Here is a 20,897-nt window from a genome sequence, read left to right on the forward strand (position 1 = left end):
GAAGGTACGCTTAGGTTAAATAGTGTGTCATTGGATATGTAGGTCTTTTATTAGTCTAACTGTTTTTACTTGAATGTATTAATAATGATAAATAACTGTTTTATTAAACAAAGCAGATAAGCCTTAGCTATGGGTTGAGAGAAATACTAAGGTATAAAAATTGAGTTTTTATATTGAGTTTCTGAATTTGAGCTAGTACCCCTAAAACAAATCTTATCTTATGCACAGTGAGAAGGAGTTAGTCTAATGAGAAATATCCAAAGTTGATAGTTGCTACAGTATCTACTTAAGAAAGCCTGTTGGGTATCTGGATTCATAGAAAGGAAGATCTTTGAGACATTTGTTTAGTTAACCTGTATAGTCATTAAGCTACTTACTATAAATAAAAGATCAAATATGTAATTATTTTGGTATTCTACTTGCCATAAGGTGGGAAGATGTGTCTTTGTGGTTGGTTACTCAGTGGCTCTCATGGAAACCTCAAAGACAATTTAGATTTAAAAAGCATGTTAACAGTATTATTGTTCCGTATTTAGGAAAGGCAAAAAAAAAGAGACATTATTACATTAAAATATGAATATGTCTAATTTGTCTAAGGAGTCTTCCTGATTAGAAATATTACGTGGAAAAAATATTACGTGAACTTCTCCTTTATACAAGTAACAGATATTAAAATTTTAACTTGAATAAAGTGATATTTTTTGCTTCTTATAACCTAGTAACCATGGTCATTAATTAAACTACAAGCTAACACCCTTATTCCCCTCTTAAAGCGTTTAGGAAAAAAAAAAAATCTTAAAGAGCTAGTGCATTTAAAGTGTAAGAAGCAGTTACCCTCTAGAAATCTTTGAATTTCTCTAAGCTTTTTTAAATTTGTATAAGCACTTAATTTTTATATTATTTCTATAGCCATTTGGAACAGAAGTTTACTACATTAGATTTTTTAACAGCTTTATTGAGGTATAACTCTCATATAGTTCACTCATGACATGTGTAGAATTCATTGGTTTTTATTGTATTCACTGATAGTGCAAACCGTCAAAATAGTCAATTTTAGAACATTTTCATCATTAGGGTCCTTTAGCTATCATCTCCCTGTTCCCCTCCCCAGCAACTCTACGGAACCACTAACCTACTGTCTACAGATTTCTCTATCCTAGACTTTCATATGAGTGAAATCATATAGTACAAGTTTTTTTGCATTGACTTCTTTCAGTTTGTGTATTTTCAAGTTTTATCCATGTTGTACCATGTATCAGTAGTACATCCCTTTTTATGATTGAGTGCTATTTCATTTTGTTACATTATGTTTTGTTTATCATTCATCCATTGCTGGACATTTGGGTTGTTTCTACCTTTTGGCTATTATGAATAATGCTGGTATAAACATTTGTGTACAAATGGAATTGCTGAGTCATATGGTAACTTTACATTAATCCTTTGAGGAGCTGTAAGACTGTTTTCCAAAGCATCTGTGCCATTTTATATTCCTACCAGCAGTGTTTAAGGTTTCCAATGTCTCCACATCCTTGTCAGCATTTGTTATTATCTGATTTTTTGATTCTAGCCATCCTAGTTGGTATGAAATAGCATCTTTGTGGTTTTGATTTTCATTTCTGTGAAGACTAATGATGTTGAGCATCTTTTCATGTGCTTATTGGCCGTTTGCCAATCTTTAGAGAAAGATTTACTCAGATCCTTTGCCTGATTTTTTTGGGATTGTCTTTTTTTTAAATTGAATTGTATGAGGTTTTAATATATTCTAGATACAAGTCTCATCAAATAAATGATATTTGATAATCTTCTGTCTCATTCTTTGGATTGTCTCACTTTCTTGATGGTGTCCTTTGAAGCACAAAAGTTTTTAATTTTGGTAAAGTCCCATTGATCTGTTTTGTCCATTGTTGCTTGTACTTTTGGTGTCATATCTAAGAATCCTTTGCCCAGTCCAAGTTCATGAAGATTTACTCCCATGTTTTTTTGGTAAGAGTTTTGTAGTTTTAGCTCTTAAATTTAATTCTTTGATCCATTTTGAGTTAATTTTTGTATATGCTGTGAAAAGTCCAACTTCATTCTTTTGCATGTGACTATCCAGCTTTCCCATAACTGTTTGTCAAATGGTCTTAGCACCATTTTTGAAAATCAGCTGACCATAGATGTATAGGCTTATTTCTGGATTCTCAATTTTCTTGTTGTCTATATATCAGTTGTTGTTCTAGAACCACACTGTCTTGATTACCATTGCTTAGAGGTAAGTTTTGAAGTCAGGAAGTGTGATTTTTCTTTTTCACGAATGTTTTGGCTGTTCTAAGTCCCTTGCAATTCCATATAAGTTTTAGAATCAGTATGTCAGTTTCTGCAAAGATGTCAGAATTCTGAAATGGATTGCGTTGAATCTATTGGTTTGAGGAATATTTCCATCTTATCAATGTCTATTGATTCTTGAACAGGGGTGTTTGTCCTATTATTTAGATCTTTAATTTTTCTCAGCAGTATTTTCAGAATATGTTTTACACTTCTTTTGTTAAGTTCATCCCCCCTAAGTATCCCTTTTGATGCTGTTGTGAATGGAATAGCTTTTTAAATTTTATTTTTGGATTGATCATTGCAAATGTATAGACATACAATTGATCTTTGTATTTTGATCTTTATCCTGCAATCTTGTTGAACTCATGTATTAGTTCTGAGAGCTTTTTAGTAGATTTTGTGAGACTTTCTAAGTACAAGATCATGTCATTTGTGAATAGTGATAATTTTATTTCTCCCTTTCCAATCTGGATGCTTTTTCTTTCTTTTTCTTGCACTATTGTCCTGGCTGAAATCTTTAGTACTATGCTAAGTAGAAGTGACAATAGCAGACTTCCTTATCTTGTCCTTAATCTTAGGGGGAAAGCATTGAGTCTTTCACCATTCAGTATGTTATTAGCTGTGGGTTTTTCATAGATGTCCTTTTATCAGGTTGAGGAAGTTCCTTTTTATTCCTAGTTTGTTGAGCGTTTTTGTAGTGAAAAGATACATTTTGTCAAATGCTTTTTTTTTTTTTTGCATCTACTGAGGTGATTGTGTGATACATTTTTTTGTTGTTGATAAAATGTTGCTAGTTTTTTTGAGGGTTTTTTGTTTTGTTTCGGTTTTTTTTTTTTTTTGGCTGTAGTTTTCTTGTGATGTCTTTGTCTAGTTTTGTTATCAGGGTAACACTGACTTCATAAAATGAGTTGGAAAGTGCTCCTTTCTTTTTTGGAAGAGTTTGTGAAGAATTTGTATTAAGTCTTTGAATGACGGTAGAATTCATTGGTGAAACCATCTGGGCCTGGGCTTTTCTTTCTGGGTAGTTTTTTGATTACTGATTTATTCTCTTGTTATAAGTCTTTTGAAGTTGTTTATTTTTCTCTTGAATCAGTTTCGGTAATTTGTGTGTTTCTAGGAATTTGTCCATTCCATCTAGGTTATCTAATTTGTTGGCATACAGTTGTTTATAGTATTCTCTAATAATCCTTTTTTTTTTTTTCTTTTGACTCTGAAGGTAGGACCTAGAGGGAGACTAGAAACTCCAGAAATAAACTATCAAAGAATACTCAGAAGTTTGGATGCTCTTTAGTTATGTTGCAAACATAACTAAAGACTTTTTTTTCACAAATGATAAGAATAGGCTGGTAGACTGAGTCAAGAAACAAATTAAAACATAGGACTTGTAAGATGTGAGAGTGGAGAGAGAATTATGCAGTCTAGGAATAATGTATCTTGTTTGCATATATTTGGGGTAAGCTAGTTAGCTGGCAGCTACCAAAGAGATGAGCCTAGGTCCCTCTGGGCACTCTGCTGTTCCTTAGTAGGCTGAGTAGAGGTATCATATAAAACAATTTCAGTTGTTTGTGGATTTTCAACAAAAACTGTGATAGATTTAACTGTGTAGTATACATCATAAGCTGCCTGTAGTTAATGTCTCCCAGTGCCCTCCTATCATCATGTCTATCTCAGTTAGGCCAGGTCTGTACCGTTTCTTTTATCAGAATTTTTCAAATTAGAACTCTTGGTAGGTTCTAAAGTCAAATTTCCTTCCTGGACTAGTTGTAAGTTTTAGGACCTGAACAAGGTTATCTGATATTTGTTATAGCCAATGTTATATTGTCTACCCACCTTGTGTAATGTTTCTAGAAGAAATACTTTTTGAAGAAATGTAAAAAATTACAAACTTTTCATTTTCATAGAGGTACAGGAAGCTCAAAGAATCAAGATAGTATGGCTGCACAAAATGTTCATCAAAAGTCTCAGATCAGTGGATATACACGCAAGACACGAGCAGAGTCAAACTTGGATTCTAGAGAGCCTGGGACTTCAGTTTTGGAAGGAAGGTATGCATGTGTTCTAAGGATAATAGGATTTACTCACTGTATTTGTTACCAATTGCTGTGTAACAAATTACTCTCAAAGCTTAATATTAATTTTGTTAGTGCCTTGCAATTTTTGTGGGTAGAAATCTGGGAGAGAATTAGCTGGCTAGTTCTGGCTCAGGGAATCTCATGAGGTATAGCAGTCAAGATATCTATCTGATTTGTAGTCCTATGAAGGCTTGACTAGAACTTGGAGGATCCACTTATAAGGTAGCTAGAGGCCACAGTTTCTTGTCATGTGGCTCTCTCCATAAGGGTATTCAGTATGGTAGCTAGCTGGCTTCCCACAAAGCGGGTGATCCAAGAGAAAGTGTGACTATCATGGAGGCCATAGTGTCTTTTGATGACCTAGTCTTTGAAGTCTTCCACTTTATTCTGTTCACTAGAAACAAGTCACTAAGTCCATACCACACTCAGAAGAGGGGAGTTAGAATTAGGCTGTACCTTTTGAAAGGGGTGTCATCTAAGAATTTGTGGATGTAAGTTTAAAGAGAGCATACTCAGTGAGCAAACCAGATTAACCTAGTCTCCTAATATCTGAAGTCATACACCCTTTTTCAAAATGAAAGAATGGTAAATTATAGCAGATTCTCAGACTTTGAAGGGATGGCTAAGATTTCTTTACTCTTTGGGAGCCTGTGACCACTAGGCCTGTCTTGGGCTCATAATAGGAGGAAGAGGATCTAGGACTGGGATAAACTGAATCATCTCTGAACAGCTTCTGAACTATATTTTAAATTGCTTGTTTTTGCCTGTAGTTTAAAAAAAAATTAAGATAAGCTGATTTATTTGTAATTTTATTTCTTATTTGATTTTTATCAAAGAGTGTTATTTGAGTTGACTTAAATTTGTAACTCTGATTCATGAGTTAGTTTAAAAGGTTATAAAATTCAGTATTATCATGTTTGACAAGTCAAATGTGGTATTAAATTGTGGATTTTTTGTTTTATGCAGCAAATAAGTATACTATTAATATTTTATAAGAAAAAAACCTTTGGCAGTTTTAGGATAAAAATGACCATTAAGGTAGATATATTAGATAGATATAAATGCGCAAATTTTGTGGTTTACCTTTTTTTCTTAAGTGGACCTTCTAGGCTCAAGAATTATTTAACGTCTGGAATGAATAATTCAGATGTGGATGATAATGAAGTTCAGGAAAGTTTGAGTAAGTTATGATTTATTTTCTACTGTCTTGATTTTTATAGTGTTATGCATGTGAAGTAAGGTGTGCTGTGTTTTATTTAAATTATCACCAGTGACATTTTTGTGGCAAATATGTATTGAGTACCTACCCTTAAGAACCTTACTTTATGGTTAGAGATTTCTAAGACCTTATACCTGGGTGAGAGAGGGAGGGAGGGAGAAGAGAGAGAGGGAGAAAGAATGAGAGAGATGAATGACAGTCCTTTCTTTGAAGTAGGACATAATATAATTGGCACTTAAGACACATACTGCAGTATTTTAAAGCTGTTAAGGGTATAAATGAAGCAAGATTAGACATATATTGATGATTACTGAAGCTAAGTGTTGAAGTTTTTAAAATGCCTCTTAATAGAGAGTTTTATAATTTTTTATGTCCCTGAAGAATGTGCTTGAAATATAATCTCTTATACTGTTTTTCTCTTTCCTAATTCACTAATTCTTTTTCCATTTAAATTGTTTCTTCCCCTTTTGTTTAGATTTACTTTATTATTTTTCTCTAAGTGGAATGCTTTTTATATTTATTTTTCTGCTTTTTATTTGGTAAAGAAAAAGCTGAATTTTCTGGAGTATAGTTTTAGTTTAAAATGAAAGGTGTTTTTTTTTTTTTTTCAATAGAGCGTTCTTATTGTTGTACACTCTGAATTATAGTGGTGATTTTTCTTTGACCCAGGTGTTATTTAAAAGAGTACATTAGTCAGGAGTTTGGTCTCCAGAGTCAGGAACCTGGGATTGAATCTAGCTTTACCACTTATTAGCTATGTTATCTTGAGTAAGAAATTTCAGTGTTCTTAGCTTCAATTTCCATATTTGTAAACTGGCGATATCAATTCTAATCGCGTAGATTGATACAAAGATGAATACACATTCTTTGCTTAGTTTTAATACCTGGTATATGTTCGTTATGCAGTGTTGGCTGTAATCCTAAGAAGTTGTGTTTTGTTTTGTTCTTTTGTTAATAATTTATAGTTTCATTTCATTGTTCTTGATAACTTTGCCCTGTATTATTAATTCTTTGAATTTTCTTTGTGTTCTAGAGTATGCTTAGAACACATAAAATTCATGGAAGAATTTTGTAATTCTTCTATGGATGCTTGAAAAAGAGAATATTACTTTTTGTGTACAGATATGGATTAAAAATATATATACACTCATTATTTTGTTAATGTAAGTGGATATATATTTTTAATATACTTTGCATATTTACGAAATTCTTAAATATTTATGGAATATTATGGAATACTTACTATGCATTCTAAGGGAAAAAGATATCAAAACTTGTGATTTGTTGGATATTGAGAGTAGAAAAATAAAGCAGTGATTTTTAGGGTGGGAAATGCGAGTTACATTTTTAGATAGATGGGCAGAAAAGGTCTTACTGAAGAAGTGATAATTTGAGCAAAGATATGAGAAAGGTGAGAAATCAAATCATGCAGCTCTATGGAGAAATAGTGCCTCATGCAGAGGGAAGATAAGGGCAAAGGTTTTGATCAAGAAACACCAAGGAGGCTGGGAAGGCTGGAGTTGAGGAAGAGAGGGAGAGGGTAGTAGGAGATGATGTCACAGAGCTAACAAGAATGAAAGATCATATAGCATGTTAAAGGCTACTATAAGGATTTCGGGCTTTACTGAGAGAGATGGGAAGCCATTGGAGGATTTTGAGCAGAAGAGAGACATGACTAACCTATAAACAGAATAATTGCGGCTGCTGTAGAATACACATTAGGGGTGGACTGATAAGTTTGAAGGGGGCAGGTGTAAGGTTGGAAGCAGGGAGACCAGTTGGTGAGACATTAGTAATCCCCTTGTGAGGTGGTAGCTTGGACTAGGGGGTTAGCAGTGGAAGGTGGAGAGCAGTAGTAGGATTTTAGGTGTTTTTGATGGTAGAATCAACATGATTTCCTGATGGATGGGATGTAAGGTGTAAAAGAAAGTGAGGTGTCAAGGATAATGGACTTTAAAGTTTTTGGCCTGAGCACGTGGAAGAATGGCGTTGTCATTTCTTGATTTGGAAACTACTAGAGAAGGGCAGATTTGGGGGAAAAGAACAGGATCTTAGATTTGGACATTCTGTGTTTCATATTATTCTTATGATTTGTATCCTTATCATTTGTGAGGTCTGTTAACGATCGCCAGAGTTGACGGTAAAGTGTTTGCTTTGCAGTGGTCTGTCTCTCCTATTTCCTGCAGTCTTTACTATGTACATTTCAGCGCTCTTACTGAGCATGTAAGTTTGCATATGGAATGTACCTGTTTTGGTCAAATTTACCTTCTTGATCATGTTACAATGCTTTTACTTTGTAGTCTTCTTTTGTCTAATATTAACATTGTGACTCCCTGCTTTCTTTTGGTTTGTTTTTGTTTCTTATATTTCTTTTCTTCCTTTTACTTAACCTTTTTTTTTTTACCAAACTAAAGCAGAGTGGCTTCAAACAGCATGACTGAATTTTTATTTTTGACTTGCTCTGTCAGTATTTTTTTCCTTTAATAAATGTTTAACAGATATGCTTTGTTACTTCTTTGTAAAGTGGGTAGATAAGTCTCACACATGCTAGCAAGGACTCAGGAACTTTCTTTTTTATCACAATGAACAACTAGTCAAATAGTAAAAGTCTTTTGAGTCACAATCTTTTTGTCCTTTAAACTATTTGGCTATTGCTCTTTTATCTCATGATAGCTAATGCTTATGAGTAGATATTGTAAGCCAGCCTTACTTCTTTTTTCCTTTGTAAATAACCTGTTTCTTCCATTTTCATGCTTATTAGGCTTTGTTAGTCTTTGAAATTCTGGAGTTGTCTCTGTGTTTGGCTTTGTTTTGTTTTATACTCTTCTGGGAAATAATTTTAAATTTACTCAAATACCATATCCCCTTCATCCAGTTCCCATAATTTCCAACATTTTACAATATTTGTTTCATTTCCCTCCCTGCCATCTCTACATAAATGTTTATACATGTTTATTAGTCTTTTTTTTGGACTGTTCAAGTGCAAGTCGCATACATGTTATTGTGTGAGTATGTGCAGACATGATGCAAGACAAGAACATAATCACTCTTCATCCACCCACGTCAGGAAATCAGCATTAATATAACACTAGTCTTCCTTCACTGACTCCATGCAGATTTCACCAGCAGTTCCATCAGTGTTCCTTTTTCTCTCTGGTTCAGGATCCAATCTAGGATCATGGACTGTGTTTGGGTCTCATGTCCCTTCAGTTTCTTTCAATAAGGAATAGTTCTTTAGTCTTCTTCTAACTTTCCTGACCTTGACACTTTTTTAAAGAGCTTTTCATTCTTTAGAATGACCTTCAACCTGGGTGTCTCTAATTTCCTCATGATCAGATATGAGCCATGCATATTTAACAGAAATACTACAGAAATGGCTGTGTTCTTTGTGCATCACATTAGGAGGCAAACTGCTGACTCATCTTCTACTAGTGATTTTACTTATTTATTTATTTAATTTTAAAATAAATTTATTTATTTTATTTATTTATTTTTGGCTGTGTTGGGTCTTTGTTGCTGCGTGCTAGCTTTCTCTAGTTGCAGTGAGTGGAAGCTACTGTTCATTGTGGTGTGCAGGCTTCTCATTGCAGTGGCTTCTCTTGTTGCAGAGCACGGGCTCTAGGTGTGCGGGCTTCAGTAGTTGTGGCACACAGGCTTAGTTGCCTCGCAGCATATGGGATCTTCCCAGACCAGGGCTCGAACCGGTGTCCCCTGCATTGGCAGGTGGATTCTTAACCACTGCATCACCGGGGAAGCCCCTCTACTAGTGATTTTAATCTTCATCACCTGTTCAAGTTATTGTCTGCCAGGTTTCTCCACTCAGGGTTTTTCTCTTTGGTAATTGATAAGTATTTTGTGGAACGATATCCTATTTTAGTAAGTTGTCCCTTTTCAAACCTCTGCACCAATATTAGCAACTTTTGAATATTCCCACCTGAATCCGCTAATGGTGGTACCAAATTACTATTTTCTATTTCCCTAATTTCTTCTCTGTTAGTTGGCATCCTATAAGAAATAGTTTTACTTACTCCTTCCCCATTTATTTGTTCATTATTCATTTATTTATATTATTATGGACTACTACTGGGTTCCTATTTTATTCAGTGGGTTATAATCTTTATCATTTATTCTGGTACTCAAATTGTGCCAAATTTGGCCAGGAGGAGACATCCTTTCAACTGGTTCCTGAGACCTGTTGTCATGTTTCTGTCATTTTTTGAATACTGTCTTATTTTTTGGCAGAAGATGTTCCAGGCTCCTTCCCCTGCCTCTACTCTGGAATCAGTTATTTCTCCAAAGGAACCTAGTGGAGGGATGACATTTAGAAACTTAGATCCGGGTGCTTGGTATACTCATTGTTACTGGGATATCACGGCTTTTAGGTTCTCTCAGTGGACTGAGATAGGAAATAGATAAACACACACATACATATATATGTGCACTGTACATACACAAGCATCTGTATCTTCTTTCTGTATTTATTCAGGCATCCCTTGCTTTATTGCTCTTTGCTTTAATGTGTGTCACAGATTTTGCATTTTTTACAAATTGAAGTTTTGCGGCAGGCAGCCCTGATCAAACAAGTCAATTGGCACCATTTTCCAATGGCATTTGCTCACTTAGTATCTCTGTGTCACATTTTGGTAATTAACACAATATTTCATTATTATTATATTATGGTAATCTGTGATCAGTGATCTTTGTTACTACTGTAAAAAAACATTACGACTTGCAGAAGGCACAGATGATATGTAGCATTTTTTAGCAATAAAGTATTTAAGATACATTGATTTTTAGGCATAATGCTTTTGCACACTTAATAGACTACATTATAGTGTAAACATAACTTTTATATGTATTGGGAAACAAAAATATTCATGTGACTCACTTTATTGCCAAATTTGTTTTATTGCAGTGGTCTGGAACGAAACTCTCAATATCTCTGAGGTGTTTCTGTATTTAGAAACCATGAGTTCACATCAGTACCTCCAACTCCAGTCCAGCATGTTTGACTTTCCCTTTTCCATTTTTGTTTTGTTTTGTTTTTGTGGTACGCAGGCTTCTCACTGCTGTGGCCTCTCCCGTTGCGGAACACAGGCTCCAGACGCGCAGGCTCAGCAGCCATGGCTCATGGGCCCAGCCGCTCCGCGGCACATGGGATCTTCCCAGACCGGGGCATGAACCTGTGTCCCCTGCATCGGCAGGCAGACTCTCAACCACTGCGCCACCAGGGAAGCCCTCCCTTTTCCATTTTAATAAACCCTTTCTCAAGGATAGTGAGAAGCCTGGCTCCCATTATCCTCAGTATATTTATTCATTTGCTTTGTTCCTTCTCTTGTCTCCCACAGTTGCCTCCAGAGCCCACTGCTATAGGAAAATTTCCAAGAACAACTAATCCTCTACTTGTTATAGTGGGAAGTACAAGGGAAATTGTGTATATATATATATATATATATATATATATATATATATATATTTTTTAGAATAGCTTTATTGGGATGTACTTCACATACCATACAATTAACGCATTTATAGTATATAATTCAGTAGTTTATAATTATCACCACAGTAAATTTTAGAACACTTTCATGATCCCAAAAAAGAAAGCTTCTACTCTTTAGCTGAGAATGTAATGAAAACTTAGACCTGCTTTTCAGGAAATGTATATTACACACAAAATTGTATTAAAAATCTAAGATGGTTCATGGATATTAAGTATTCTAGTTTCATATTGCTGCATAACTTAACATCCCAAACTTCGTGGCTTAATACAACAGTCGATTTATCTCTTATGGTTCTGTGGGTTGACTTAGTTTATTAGCTGGGCAATTCTCATTTTGGCTCTCATGCATTTGTAGTTAGATGCAAGCTGCTGGGGCTGGAGTCACTTGAAATATCAGCTGGACTGGAAATCCATGGTGACTTATTTACTCATATATTTGGTACCTTGCCAGGGTGGCTGAAATAATTGGGGGCTGGCCAAGCATCTCTTTTCCTCCACATGGCCTTTCCACTTGGTTATCTTGGGTTTCCTCACAGCATGGCAGTCTTGGGGTAATCAGTCTTCATAATGATGGCTGTCTTTCCTCAGACTGAAGTTCCAAGAGATCCAGGTGGCACCTGCATGTCTTCTGAGGAATTAGCTTTCAAAGTCCCAGAATGTCATTTCTGTGCATTCCATTAGTCAAGCAACTCACTAAGGCCAGTGGTGATTCAAGGAGAAGGCAATTAAACTTTGCCTCTTGATAAAGAACAGCGTTTGTGCATAGGAAGGGAAATAATTGATGGTTGTTATGTTTAGATGCTATTTATCACACTAAAGTTTAGAACTCTTGACCTAATTGTCACACTGCTAAGTAAATTCAGTATGGTTGCACTATTTACAACTTTAAGAATCATAGATTACTTTATTAACAGAGTAATTATTCATTATCACTCTTTGCATTTTTATCCACCCAGTGGCTTATTTCGCTTAAAGTCCACAAGCAATAGAAAACCTGTTTGTTTTTTGTTACTTGTAACTGTTATCGTCTTAAGATATATTCACTGTAGCAAAATCTAGAGACATATTATACTCTTTTTCACTAGCCTTCATTTCTCAGCAGTGAAAAGCAAAGGGAGTAATAAAATGTATTGTCAGGTTGACAGATGAATGGATAAAGAAGATGTGGCACATGTATACAATGGAATATTACTCAGCCATAAAAAGAAACGAAATTGAGTTATTTGTAGTGAGGTGGATGGACCTAGAGTCTGTCCTACAGAGTGAAGTAAGTCAGAAAGAGAGAAATAAATACCGTATGCTAACACATATACATGGAATCTAAAAAAAAAAAAAAATTGTTCTGATAAACCTAGGGGCAGGACAGGAATAAAGACAGAGACGTAGAGAATGGACTTGAGGACACGGGGAGGGAGAAGGGTAAGCTGGGATGAAATGAGAGAGTAACACTGACATATATACACTACAAAATGTAAAATAGATAGCTAGTGGGAAGCAGCTGCATAGCACAGGGAGATCAGCTCAGTGCTTTGCGACCACCTAGATGGGTGGGATAAGGAGGGTGGGAGGCAGACACAAGAGGGAGGGGATATGGGGATATATGTATGCATATAGCTGATTCACTTTGTTATATACCAGAAACTAACACAATATTGTAAAGAAATTATACTCCAATAAAGATGTTATAAAAAAAAGGAGTATGCATCCAAGTAAAGAACTGTTATTTTCTAAGAAAAAAAATGTATTTTCAGGTTGAATTTTATTTTAAAATATTTATACTGAAGTTGACCGAGTAGCGCACTTTAACTCAACATGAAATTAGTGGCCATTGCTCATGATATTGCTTCTGCAATTTGCAGATGATTCAAGAGTAAAAAGGTCTAACTCAACACCAGAGAACAAGGTGCATCACAAATTAGGTAAGATTACTTTTCTCTTAATATTTTCATATTATAAAACCTTTATTTCTAAATATAACTTAATTTTTTCTCAGGCAGGGGGAAAATATTATGTGGATTAATTGTCAGAGAAAGTAAAACTTGTATTTAGTTTTCATGAATTTCATGGTAAATCATCACAGGCCACTGAGTTTCTTTATTGTCCATTTATGAAGCCTGTAATCCTCTCACTCATTGCTCTATAGTAGGGAGCTGATAAGCTAAGAAGCTAGGGTGGAGAATTATATAAAATGTAACTGCTAGGTAGATGGCATCCCTGACAACTTCTCCCGTTTTTTCCAGTTCACACCTAAACAAAGCAGTAACTAGGATAAGTAAGCTGGGAGCTAAGGAATCCATGGAGAGGCTCACATGAGGATTAAAACTATGGTTTTCAAAGAGATATTTGCTGGTCAAGATTCATGGGACCTCTCACCTTTGTGGAACTGGAGTGGCTTTTTATCTCTCCCCCTATACTTGAGGCTTCTACACTTGTACCTGAAGAGAACCTGTAGGAATGAAGCTTTTTCTAATTGCTTCAACCAAAACCTCACATCTTGTCAGTTAGTATTTTGTAGGCCCATGTGAAGAGAGGCTGCTATACTTCTCAGTGCTTAATGCTTGTCTTGGAGTGGAATATGCCTAGAGTCAGAGTAGGCAAAGAGAAATAAAAGTGTCCCTGAGCAGGGGCTCCAGCAACCCAAGAGAGGAAAATCAAGAATTATGCCTAGCAACAGTAGGCAGCTTCTGGTGTGCTAGAACCATTGTAGTAGATGGATAACAATTTTAACAATGAAGGAAATATGAGTACTGTCAGAGATCTAGTTATATCATAGAAGGCTTTCTGGTTGCTAAAGCATAATTTTTCAGTTTAAAAAGTCAGTACATGAACTGAAAGTAAATATATTTTCTGTTGAGAGCTGAATTAGTAGCTGGTATTGACATTGAAGAAATTCATCAGAACAGAAATATAAAAAAAGATGGAAACAATGAAGAAAAAAATATGCAGTGGAAATAACAGGGAGACAGCAGATAAAACATGCAAATAACAGGATTTCCAGAAAAAAGAAACAGATGGAGGAATGAAAACAGTTAAAGAAAGTACTAGTTAAAACTTCTGTGGGCTTCCCTGGTGGCGCAGTGGTTGGGAGTCCGCCTGCCGATGCAGAGGACGCGGGTTTGTGCCCCAGTCCAGGAAGATCCCACATGCCGCGGAGCGGCTGGGCCCGTGAGCCATGGCCGCTGAGCCTGTGTGTCCGGAGCCTGTGCTCCGCAACGGGAGAGGCCACAACAGTGAGAGGCCTGCGTACCGCAAAAAACAAACAAAAAACAAACAAACAAAAAAAAACAATTAAAACTTCCCTGGAGTAAAGATAGGCTTGATCTGCAATTTGAGAAAGTTTACCAACTGCCAGAGAGAATTAATGAAAAAGATACATCTCTAGACATAAGTGAATAAAATTCCTGAATTTCAAGGATAGAAGAAAGCTTCCAGACAGAAAAGTTACATATAAAGGAGAAAAAAAACCCCAACAAAACCTGACTCCCACGACTCACGTATGCAACTCTGGAAGAATAAAATAATATATATAGCCTTTCAGAAATGTATTACAGAGGCAGGCATAGTCAAGATGGCATACTAGGAGCATGTGGAATTCATGTCTCCTCACAACTAGGGCACCTACCAGGCACTGGTGGGGGACCACGGATGCCTAAGGGGACAGGATGAACCCCCAGTGACTGGTTGTTTCTATTATACTTTTATTTTTCCTGATATATTTTTTTATCTTTCTAATTTTATTTTTTATTTATTTATTTTTTTTGTGGTACGTGGGCCTCTCACTGTTGTGGCCTCTCCCGTTGCAGAGCACAGGCTCCAGATGCACAGGCCTAGCGGCCGTGGCTCATGGGCCAAGCCGCTCCGTGGCATGTGGGATCTTCCCGGACCGGGGCACGAACCCATGTCCCCTGCATCGGCAGGCGGACTCTCAACCACTGCGACACCAGGGAAGACCTATTTTGTTTTTTATTCTTTGATATTGTACTGCTCCTTTTCTCTTTCTTTCTTTTTCTTTTTTTTATGCGCCACGAAGCTTGTGGGATCTTAGTCATCAGGCCAAAGGTCGTGCCCGAGCTCCTGTGGTGGGAGCTGCGAGTCCAAACCGCTGGACTAACAGAGAACCTCAGCCCCCACAGAATATCAATCGGAGTGAGGCCTCCTGGAGGTCCTCATCTCAGGACCAAGACCTGGCTCTATCCAAGTGCCTGCAAACTCCAGTGCTGGACGTCTCAGGCCAAACAACCAGTAAGACAGGAATACAGCACCACCCATCAAAAACAAAAAAAGGACAAAAAAATATGTTACAGATGAAGGAGGAAGGTAAAAACCCACCAAACCAAACAAATGAAGAGGAAATAGGCAGTCTATCTGAAAAAGAATTCAGACTAATGATAGTAAAGATGATCCAAAATCTTGGAAACAGAATGGAGAAAATACAAGAAACATTTAGCAAGGATCTGGAAGAACTAAAAGGCAAACAAACAGTGATGAACAACACAATTACTGAAATTAAAAATACTGTAGAAGGAATCAATAGCAGAATAACTGAGGCAGAAGAACAGACAAGTGAGCTAGAAAATAAAATGGTGGAAATAACTGTCAGGGAGCATAATAAAGAAAAAAGAATGAAAAGAATTGAGGACAGTCAGAGACCTCTGGGACAACATTAAACGCACCAACATTCAAATTATAGGGGTCCCAGAAGAAGAAGAGAAAGAAAAAGGGTCTGAGAAAATATTTGAAGAGATTATAGCCAAAAACTTCCCAAACATGGGAAAGGAAATAGACAATCAAGTCCAGGAAGCACAGAGAGTACCATACAAGATAAACCTAAACAGAAACACACCAAGACACATATTAATCAAACTATCAAAAATTAAATACAAAGAAAAAGTATTAAAAGCAGCAAGGGAAAAGCAACAAGTAACATACAAGGGAATCCACATAAGGTTAACAGCTGATCTTTCAGCAGAAACTCTGCAAGCCTGAAGGGAGTGGCAGGACATATTTAAAGTGATGAAAGGGAAAAACCTGCAACCAAGATTACTCTACCCAGCAAGGATCTAATTGAGATTCGATGGAGAAATTAAAACCTTTACAGATAAGCAAAAGTTATGGGAATTCAGCACCACCAAACCAGATTTATAGGCAGGAAACACAAGAGAAGGAAAAGAACTACAAAAACAAACCAACAATAATTAAGAAAATGGTCATAGGAACATACATATTGATAATTATCTTAAATGTAAATGGACTAAATGCTCCCACCAAAAGACACAGACTGGCTGAATGGATATAAAAACAAGACCCGTATATATGCTGTCTACAAGATACCCACTTCAGACCTAGGGACACATACAGACTGAAAGTGAGGGGATGGAAAAAGATATTCCATGCAAATGGAAATCAAAAGATAGCTGGAGTAGCAATTGTCTTATCAGACAAAATAAAGACTATTACAGGAGACACAGAAGGACACTACAGAATGATCAAGGGATCAATCCAAGAAGAAGATACAACAATTGTAACAATATATGCACCCAACATAGGAGCTCCTCAATACATAAGGCAAATGCTAACAGCCATAAAAGGGGAAATTGACAGTAACACAATCATAGTTGGGGACTTTAACACCCCACTTTCACCAACAGACAGATCATCCAAAATGAAAATAAATAAGGAAACACAAGCTTTAAATGACGCATTAAACAAGATGGACTTAATTGATATTTATAGGACATGCCATCCAAAAACAACAGAATACACTTTCTTCTCAAGTGCTCATGGAACATTCTGCAGGATAGACCATATGTTGCGTCACAAATCAAGCCTTGGTAAATTTAAGAAAACTGAAATTGTATCAAGTATCTTTTCTGATCACAACGCTGTGAGACTAGATATCATTTACAGGAAAAAGACTGTAAAATATACAAACACATGGAGGCTAAACAATATGCTACTGAATAACCAAGAGGTCACTGAAGAAATCAAAGAGGAAATCAAAAAATACCTAGAAACAAATGACAACGGAAACACGATGACCCAAAACCTGTGGGATGCAGTAAAAGCAGTTCTACAAGGGAAGTTTATAGCAAAACAATCCTACCTTAAGAAACAAGAAAAATCTCAAATAAACAACCTAACCTTACACCTAAAGCAATTAGAGAAAGAAGGACAAGAAAACCCAAAGTTAGCAGTAGGAAACAATTCATAAAGATAAGATCAGAAATAAGTGAAAAAGAAATGAAGGAAACAGTAGCAAAGATCAATAAAACTAAAAGCTGGTTCTTTGAGAAGATAAACAAAATAGATAAACCATTAGCCAGACTTATAAAGAAAAAAGGGAGAAGACTCAAATCAACAGAATTAGGAATGAAGACGGAGAAGTAACAACTGACAGTGCAGAAATACAAAGGATCATGAGAGATTAGACTACAAGCAACTCTATGCCAATAAAATGGACAACTTGGAAGAAATGGACACATTCTTAGAAAAGTACAACCTTCCGAGACTGAACCAGGAAGAAATAGAAAATATAAACAGACCAATCACAAACACTGAAATTGGAACTGTGATTAACAATCTTCCAATAAACAACCCAGGACCAGATGGATTCACAGGCAAATTCTGTCAAACATTTAGATAAGAGCTAACACCCATCCTTCTCAAACTGTTCGAAAATATAGCAGAAGGAGGAATACTCCCAAACTCATTCTACGAAGCTACCATCACCCTGAAGCCAAACCCAGACAAAGATGTCACAAAAAAAGAAAACTACAGGCCAGTATCTCTGATGAACATAGATGCAAAAATCCTCAACAAAATACTAGCAAACAGAATCCAACAGCACATTAAAAGGTTCATACACCATGATCAAGTGGGGTTTACCCCAGGAATGCAAGGATTCTTAAGTATACGCAAATCAATTAATAATGATACACCATATTAACAAATTGAGGGATTAAAAACCATATAATAATCTCAATAGATGCAGAAAATGCTTTTGACAAAATTCAACACCCATTTATGAAAAAACTCTCCAGAAAGTTGGCATAGAGGGAACCTACCTCAACATAGTAAAAGCTATATATGACAAATCCACAGTCAACATCGTTCTCAATGGTGAAAAACTGAAACCATGTCCTCTAAGATCAGGAACAAGACAAGGTTGCCCACTCTCACCGCTAGTATTCAACATAGTTTTCGAAGCCTTAGCCACAGCCATCAGAGAAGAAAAAGAAATAAAAGGAATCCAAAGCGGAAAAGAAGTAGTAAAACTGTCACTGTTTGCAGATGATATGATACTATCCATAGAGAATCCTAAAGATGCTACCAGAAAACTACTAGAGCTAATCAATGTATTTGGTAGAGTAGCAAGATACAATATTAATGCACAGAAATCTCCTGTATTCCTAAACACTAATGATGAAAAATCTGAAAGAGAAGTTAAGGAAACACTCCAATTTACCATTGCAACGAAAAGAATAAAATACCTAGGTATCAACCTACCTAAGGATACAAAAGACCTGTATACAGAAAAATATTAGACACTAATGAAAGAAATTAAAGATGATACAAACAGATGGAGAGATATATCATGTTCTTGGGTTGGAAGAATCAACATTGTGAAAATGACTATACTACCCAAAGCAGTCTACAGATTCAGTGCAATCCCTGTGAAACTACCAATGGCATTTTTCACAGAACCAGAACAAAATATTTCACAATTTGTATGGAAACACAAAAGACCCCGAATAGCCAAAGCAATCTTGAGAAAGAAAAACAGAGCTGGAGGAATCAGGCTCCTGGACTTCAGACTGTACTACAAAGCTACAGTAATCAAGGCAGTATGGTACTGGCAAAAAAAAACAAATATAGATCAATGGAACAGGATAGAAAGTCCAGAGATAAAGCCATGCACATATGGTCACCTTTTCTTTGATAAAGGAGGCAAGAATATACAATGGAGAAAAGACAGCCTCTTCAATAAGTGGTGCTGGGAAAACTGGATAGCTACATGTAAAAGAATGACATTAGAACACTCCCTAACACCATACCCAAAATAAACTCAAAATGGATTAAAGGCCTAAATGTAAGGCCAGACACTGTAAAACTCTTAGAGGAAAACATAGGCAGAACACTCCATGAGATAAATCACAGCAAGATCCTTTTTGACCCACCTCCTAGAGTAAAGGGAATGAAAACAAAAATAAACAATTGGACCTAATGTAACTTAAAAACTTTTGCACAGCAAAGGAAACCATAAACCAGACGAAAAGACAGTCCTAAGAATGGGAGAAAATATGTGCAAATGAAGCAACTGACAAAGGATTAATCTCCAAAATATACAAGCAGCTCATGTAGCTCAATATCAATAAAAAACCCAGTCCAAAAGTGGGCAGAAAACCTAAATGGATATTTCTCCAAAGAAGATATACAGATTGCCAACAAACACATGGAAATATGCCCAACATCACTAATCATAAGAGAAATGCAAATCAAAACTACAATAAGGTATCACTTCACACCAGTCAGAATGGCCATCATCACAAAATCTACAAACAATAAATGCTGGAGAGGTTGTGGAGAAAAGGGAACCCTCTTGCATTGTTGGTGGGAATGTAAATTGATACAGCCACTATGGAGAACAGAATGGAGGTTCCTTAAAAAACTAAAAATAGAACTACCATATGACCCAGCAGTCCCACTACTGGTCATATACCTGAGAAAACCACAATTCAAAGAGTCATGTACCACAGTGTTCATTGCTGCACTATTTACAATAGCCAGGACATGGCAGCAACCCAAGTGTCCATAAAGCGATGAATGGATAAAGAAGACATGGCGTATATATATATATATATATATATATATATATATATATATATATCACACATACACACACACACACACACACACACACACACACAATGGAATATTACTCAGCCATAAAAAGAAATGAAATTGAGTTACTTGTAGTGAGTTGGATGGACTTAGAGTCTGTCATACAGAGTGAAGTAAGTCAGAAAGAGAAAAACAAATACCGTATGCTAACACACATATATGGAATCTAAAAAAAAAAAATGATTCTGATGAACCTAGGGGCAGGACAGGAATAATGATGCAGATGTAGAGAATGGACTTGAGGTCACGGGGAGGGAGAAGAGTAAGCTGGGACGAAGTGAGAGAGTAACATTGACATATATACACTATGAAATGTAAAATAGATAGCTAGTGGGAAGCAGCTGCATAGCACAGGGAGATCAGCTCAGTGCTTTGCGACCACCTCGATGGGTGGGATAGCGAGGATGGGAGGGAGGCGCAAGAGGGAGGGGATATGGGGATATATGTATACATATAGCTTATTCACCTTGTTATACAGTAGTTACTAACACAACATTGTAAAGCAGTTATACTCCAATAAAGATGGTAAAAAAAAAAATGCATTACAGTCCTTTGTTTTAACTAGCCACGATATCTTTCTTTCTGATAACTGAATTTATTTTGCAGATAGTGCAAGATTAAGTTCAGCTTCCTCTATGTAAAATATCCATGTAAGGTAATCTAACCAACTATCATATAAGTAAAAAATGAGTTCAAAGAGAGGAAACAGTGCTGAGGAATGATTCTGAATATATGTGGTTAAATTTAAACAATGTATATTTGTTTTCTGCTGCTGTGTACCAAATTACTACAAATTTAGTTGTTTAGACAACACACATTATTATCCCTTGGTTTCCGTGGGTCAGGAGCTCAGGCACAAATTAGCTGGGTCCTCTGTTCAAGGGTTTCACAGGCT

General features: G+C 36.2%; 1 protein-coding gene across 6 annotated transcripts in view; it reads left to right on the forward strand.

The window, feature by feature from the left end:
* The window catches only part of CENPC (centromere protein C), a 91,605-nt gene that overhangs the window by 57,900 nt on the left and 12,808 nt on the right, over nt 1-20,897 (forward strand). For 4 of the 6 annotated variants that reach the window (XR_004482574.2, XM_049709509.1, XM_012532565.3 and 1 more), the window contains exons 11-13: nt 4,209-4,352; nt 5,477-5,559; nt 12,961-13,020. Coding sequence is in view for 5 of the 6 variants with exons in the window: in XM_049709509.1 (XP_049565466.1) it covers nt 4,209-4,352; nt 5,477-5,559; nt 12,961-13,020 (287 nt within the window). In the remaining variant the exon portion in view is untranslated. Of the gene's footprint in view, nt 1-4,208; nt 4,353-5,476; nt 5,560-12,960; nt 13,021-15,131; nt 16,235-20,897 lie in introns of those variants that run through there. The other 2 variants (XM_049709510.1, XM_033425561.2) reach the window with 2 other exon arrangements.

Source organism: Orcinus orca, chromosome 4 (assembly GCF_937001465.1).
Source record: "Orcinus orca chromosome 4, mOrcOrc1.1, whole genome shotgun sequence".
NCBI classification, from domain to species: Eukaryota; Metazoa; Chordata; class Mammalia; order Artiodactyla; family Delphinidae; genus Orcinus; species Orcinus orca.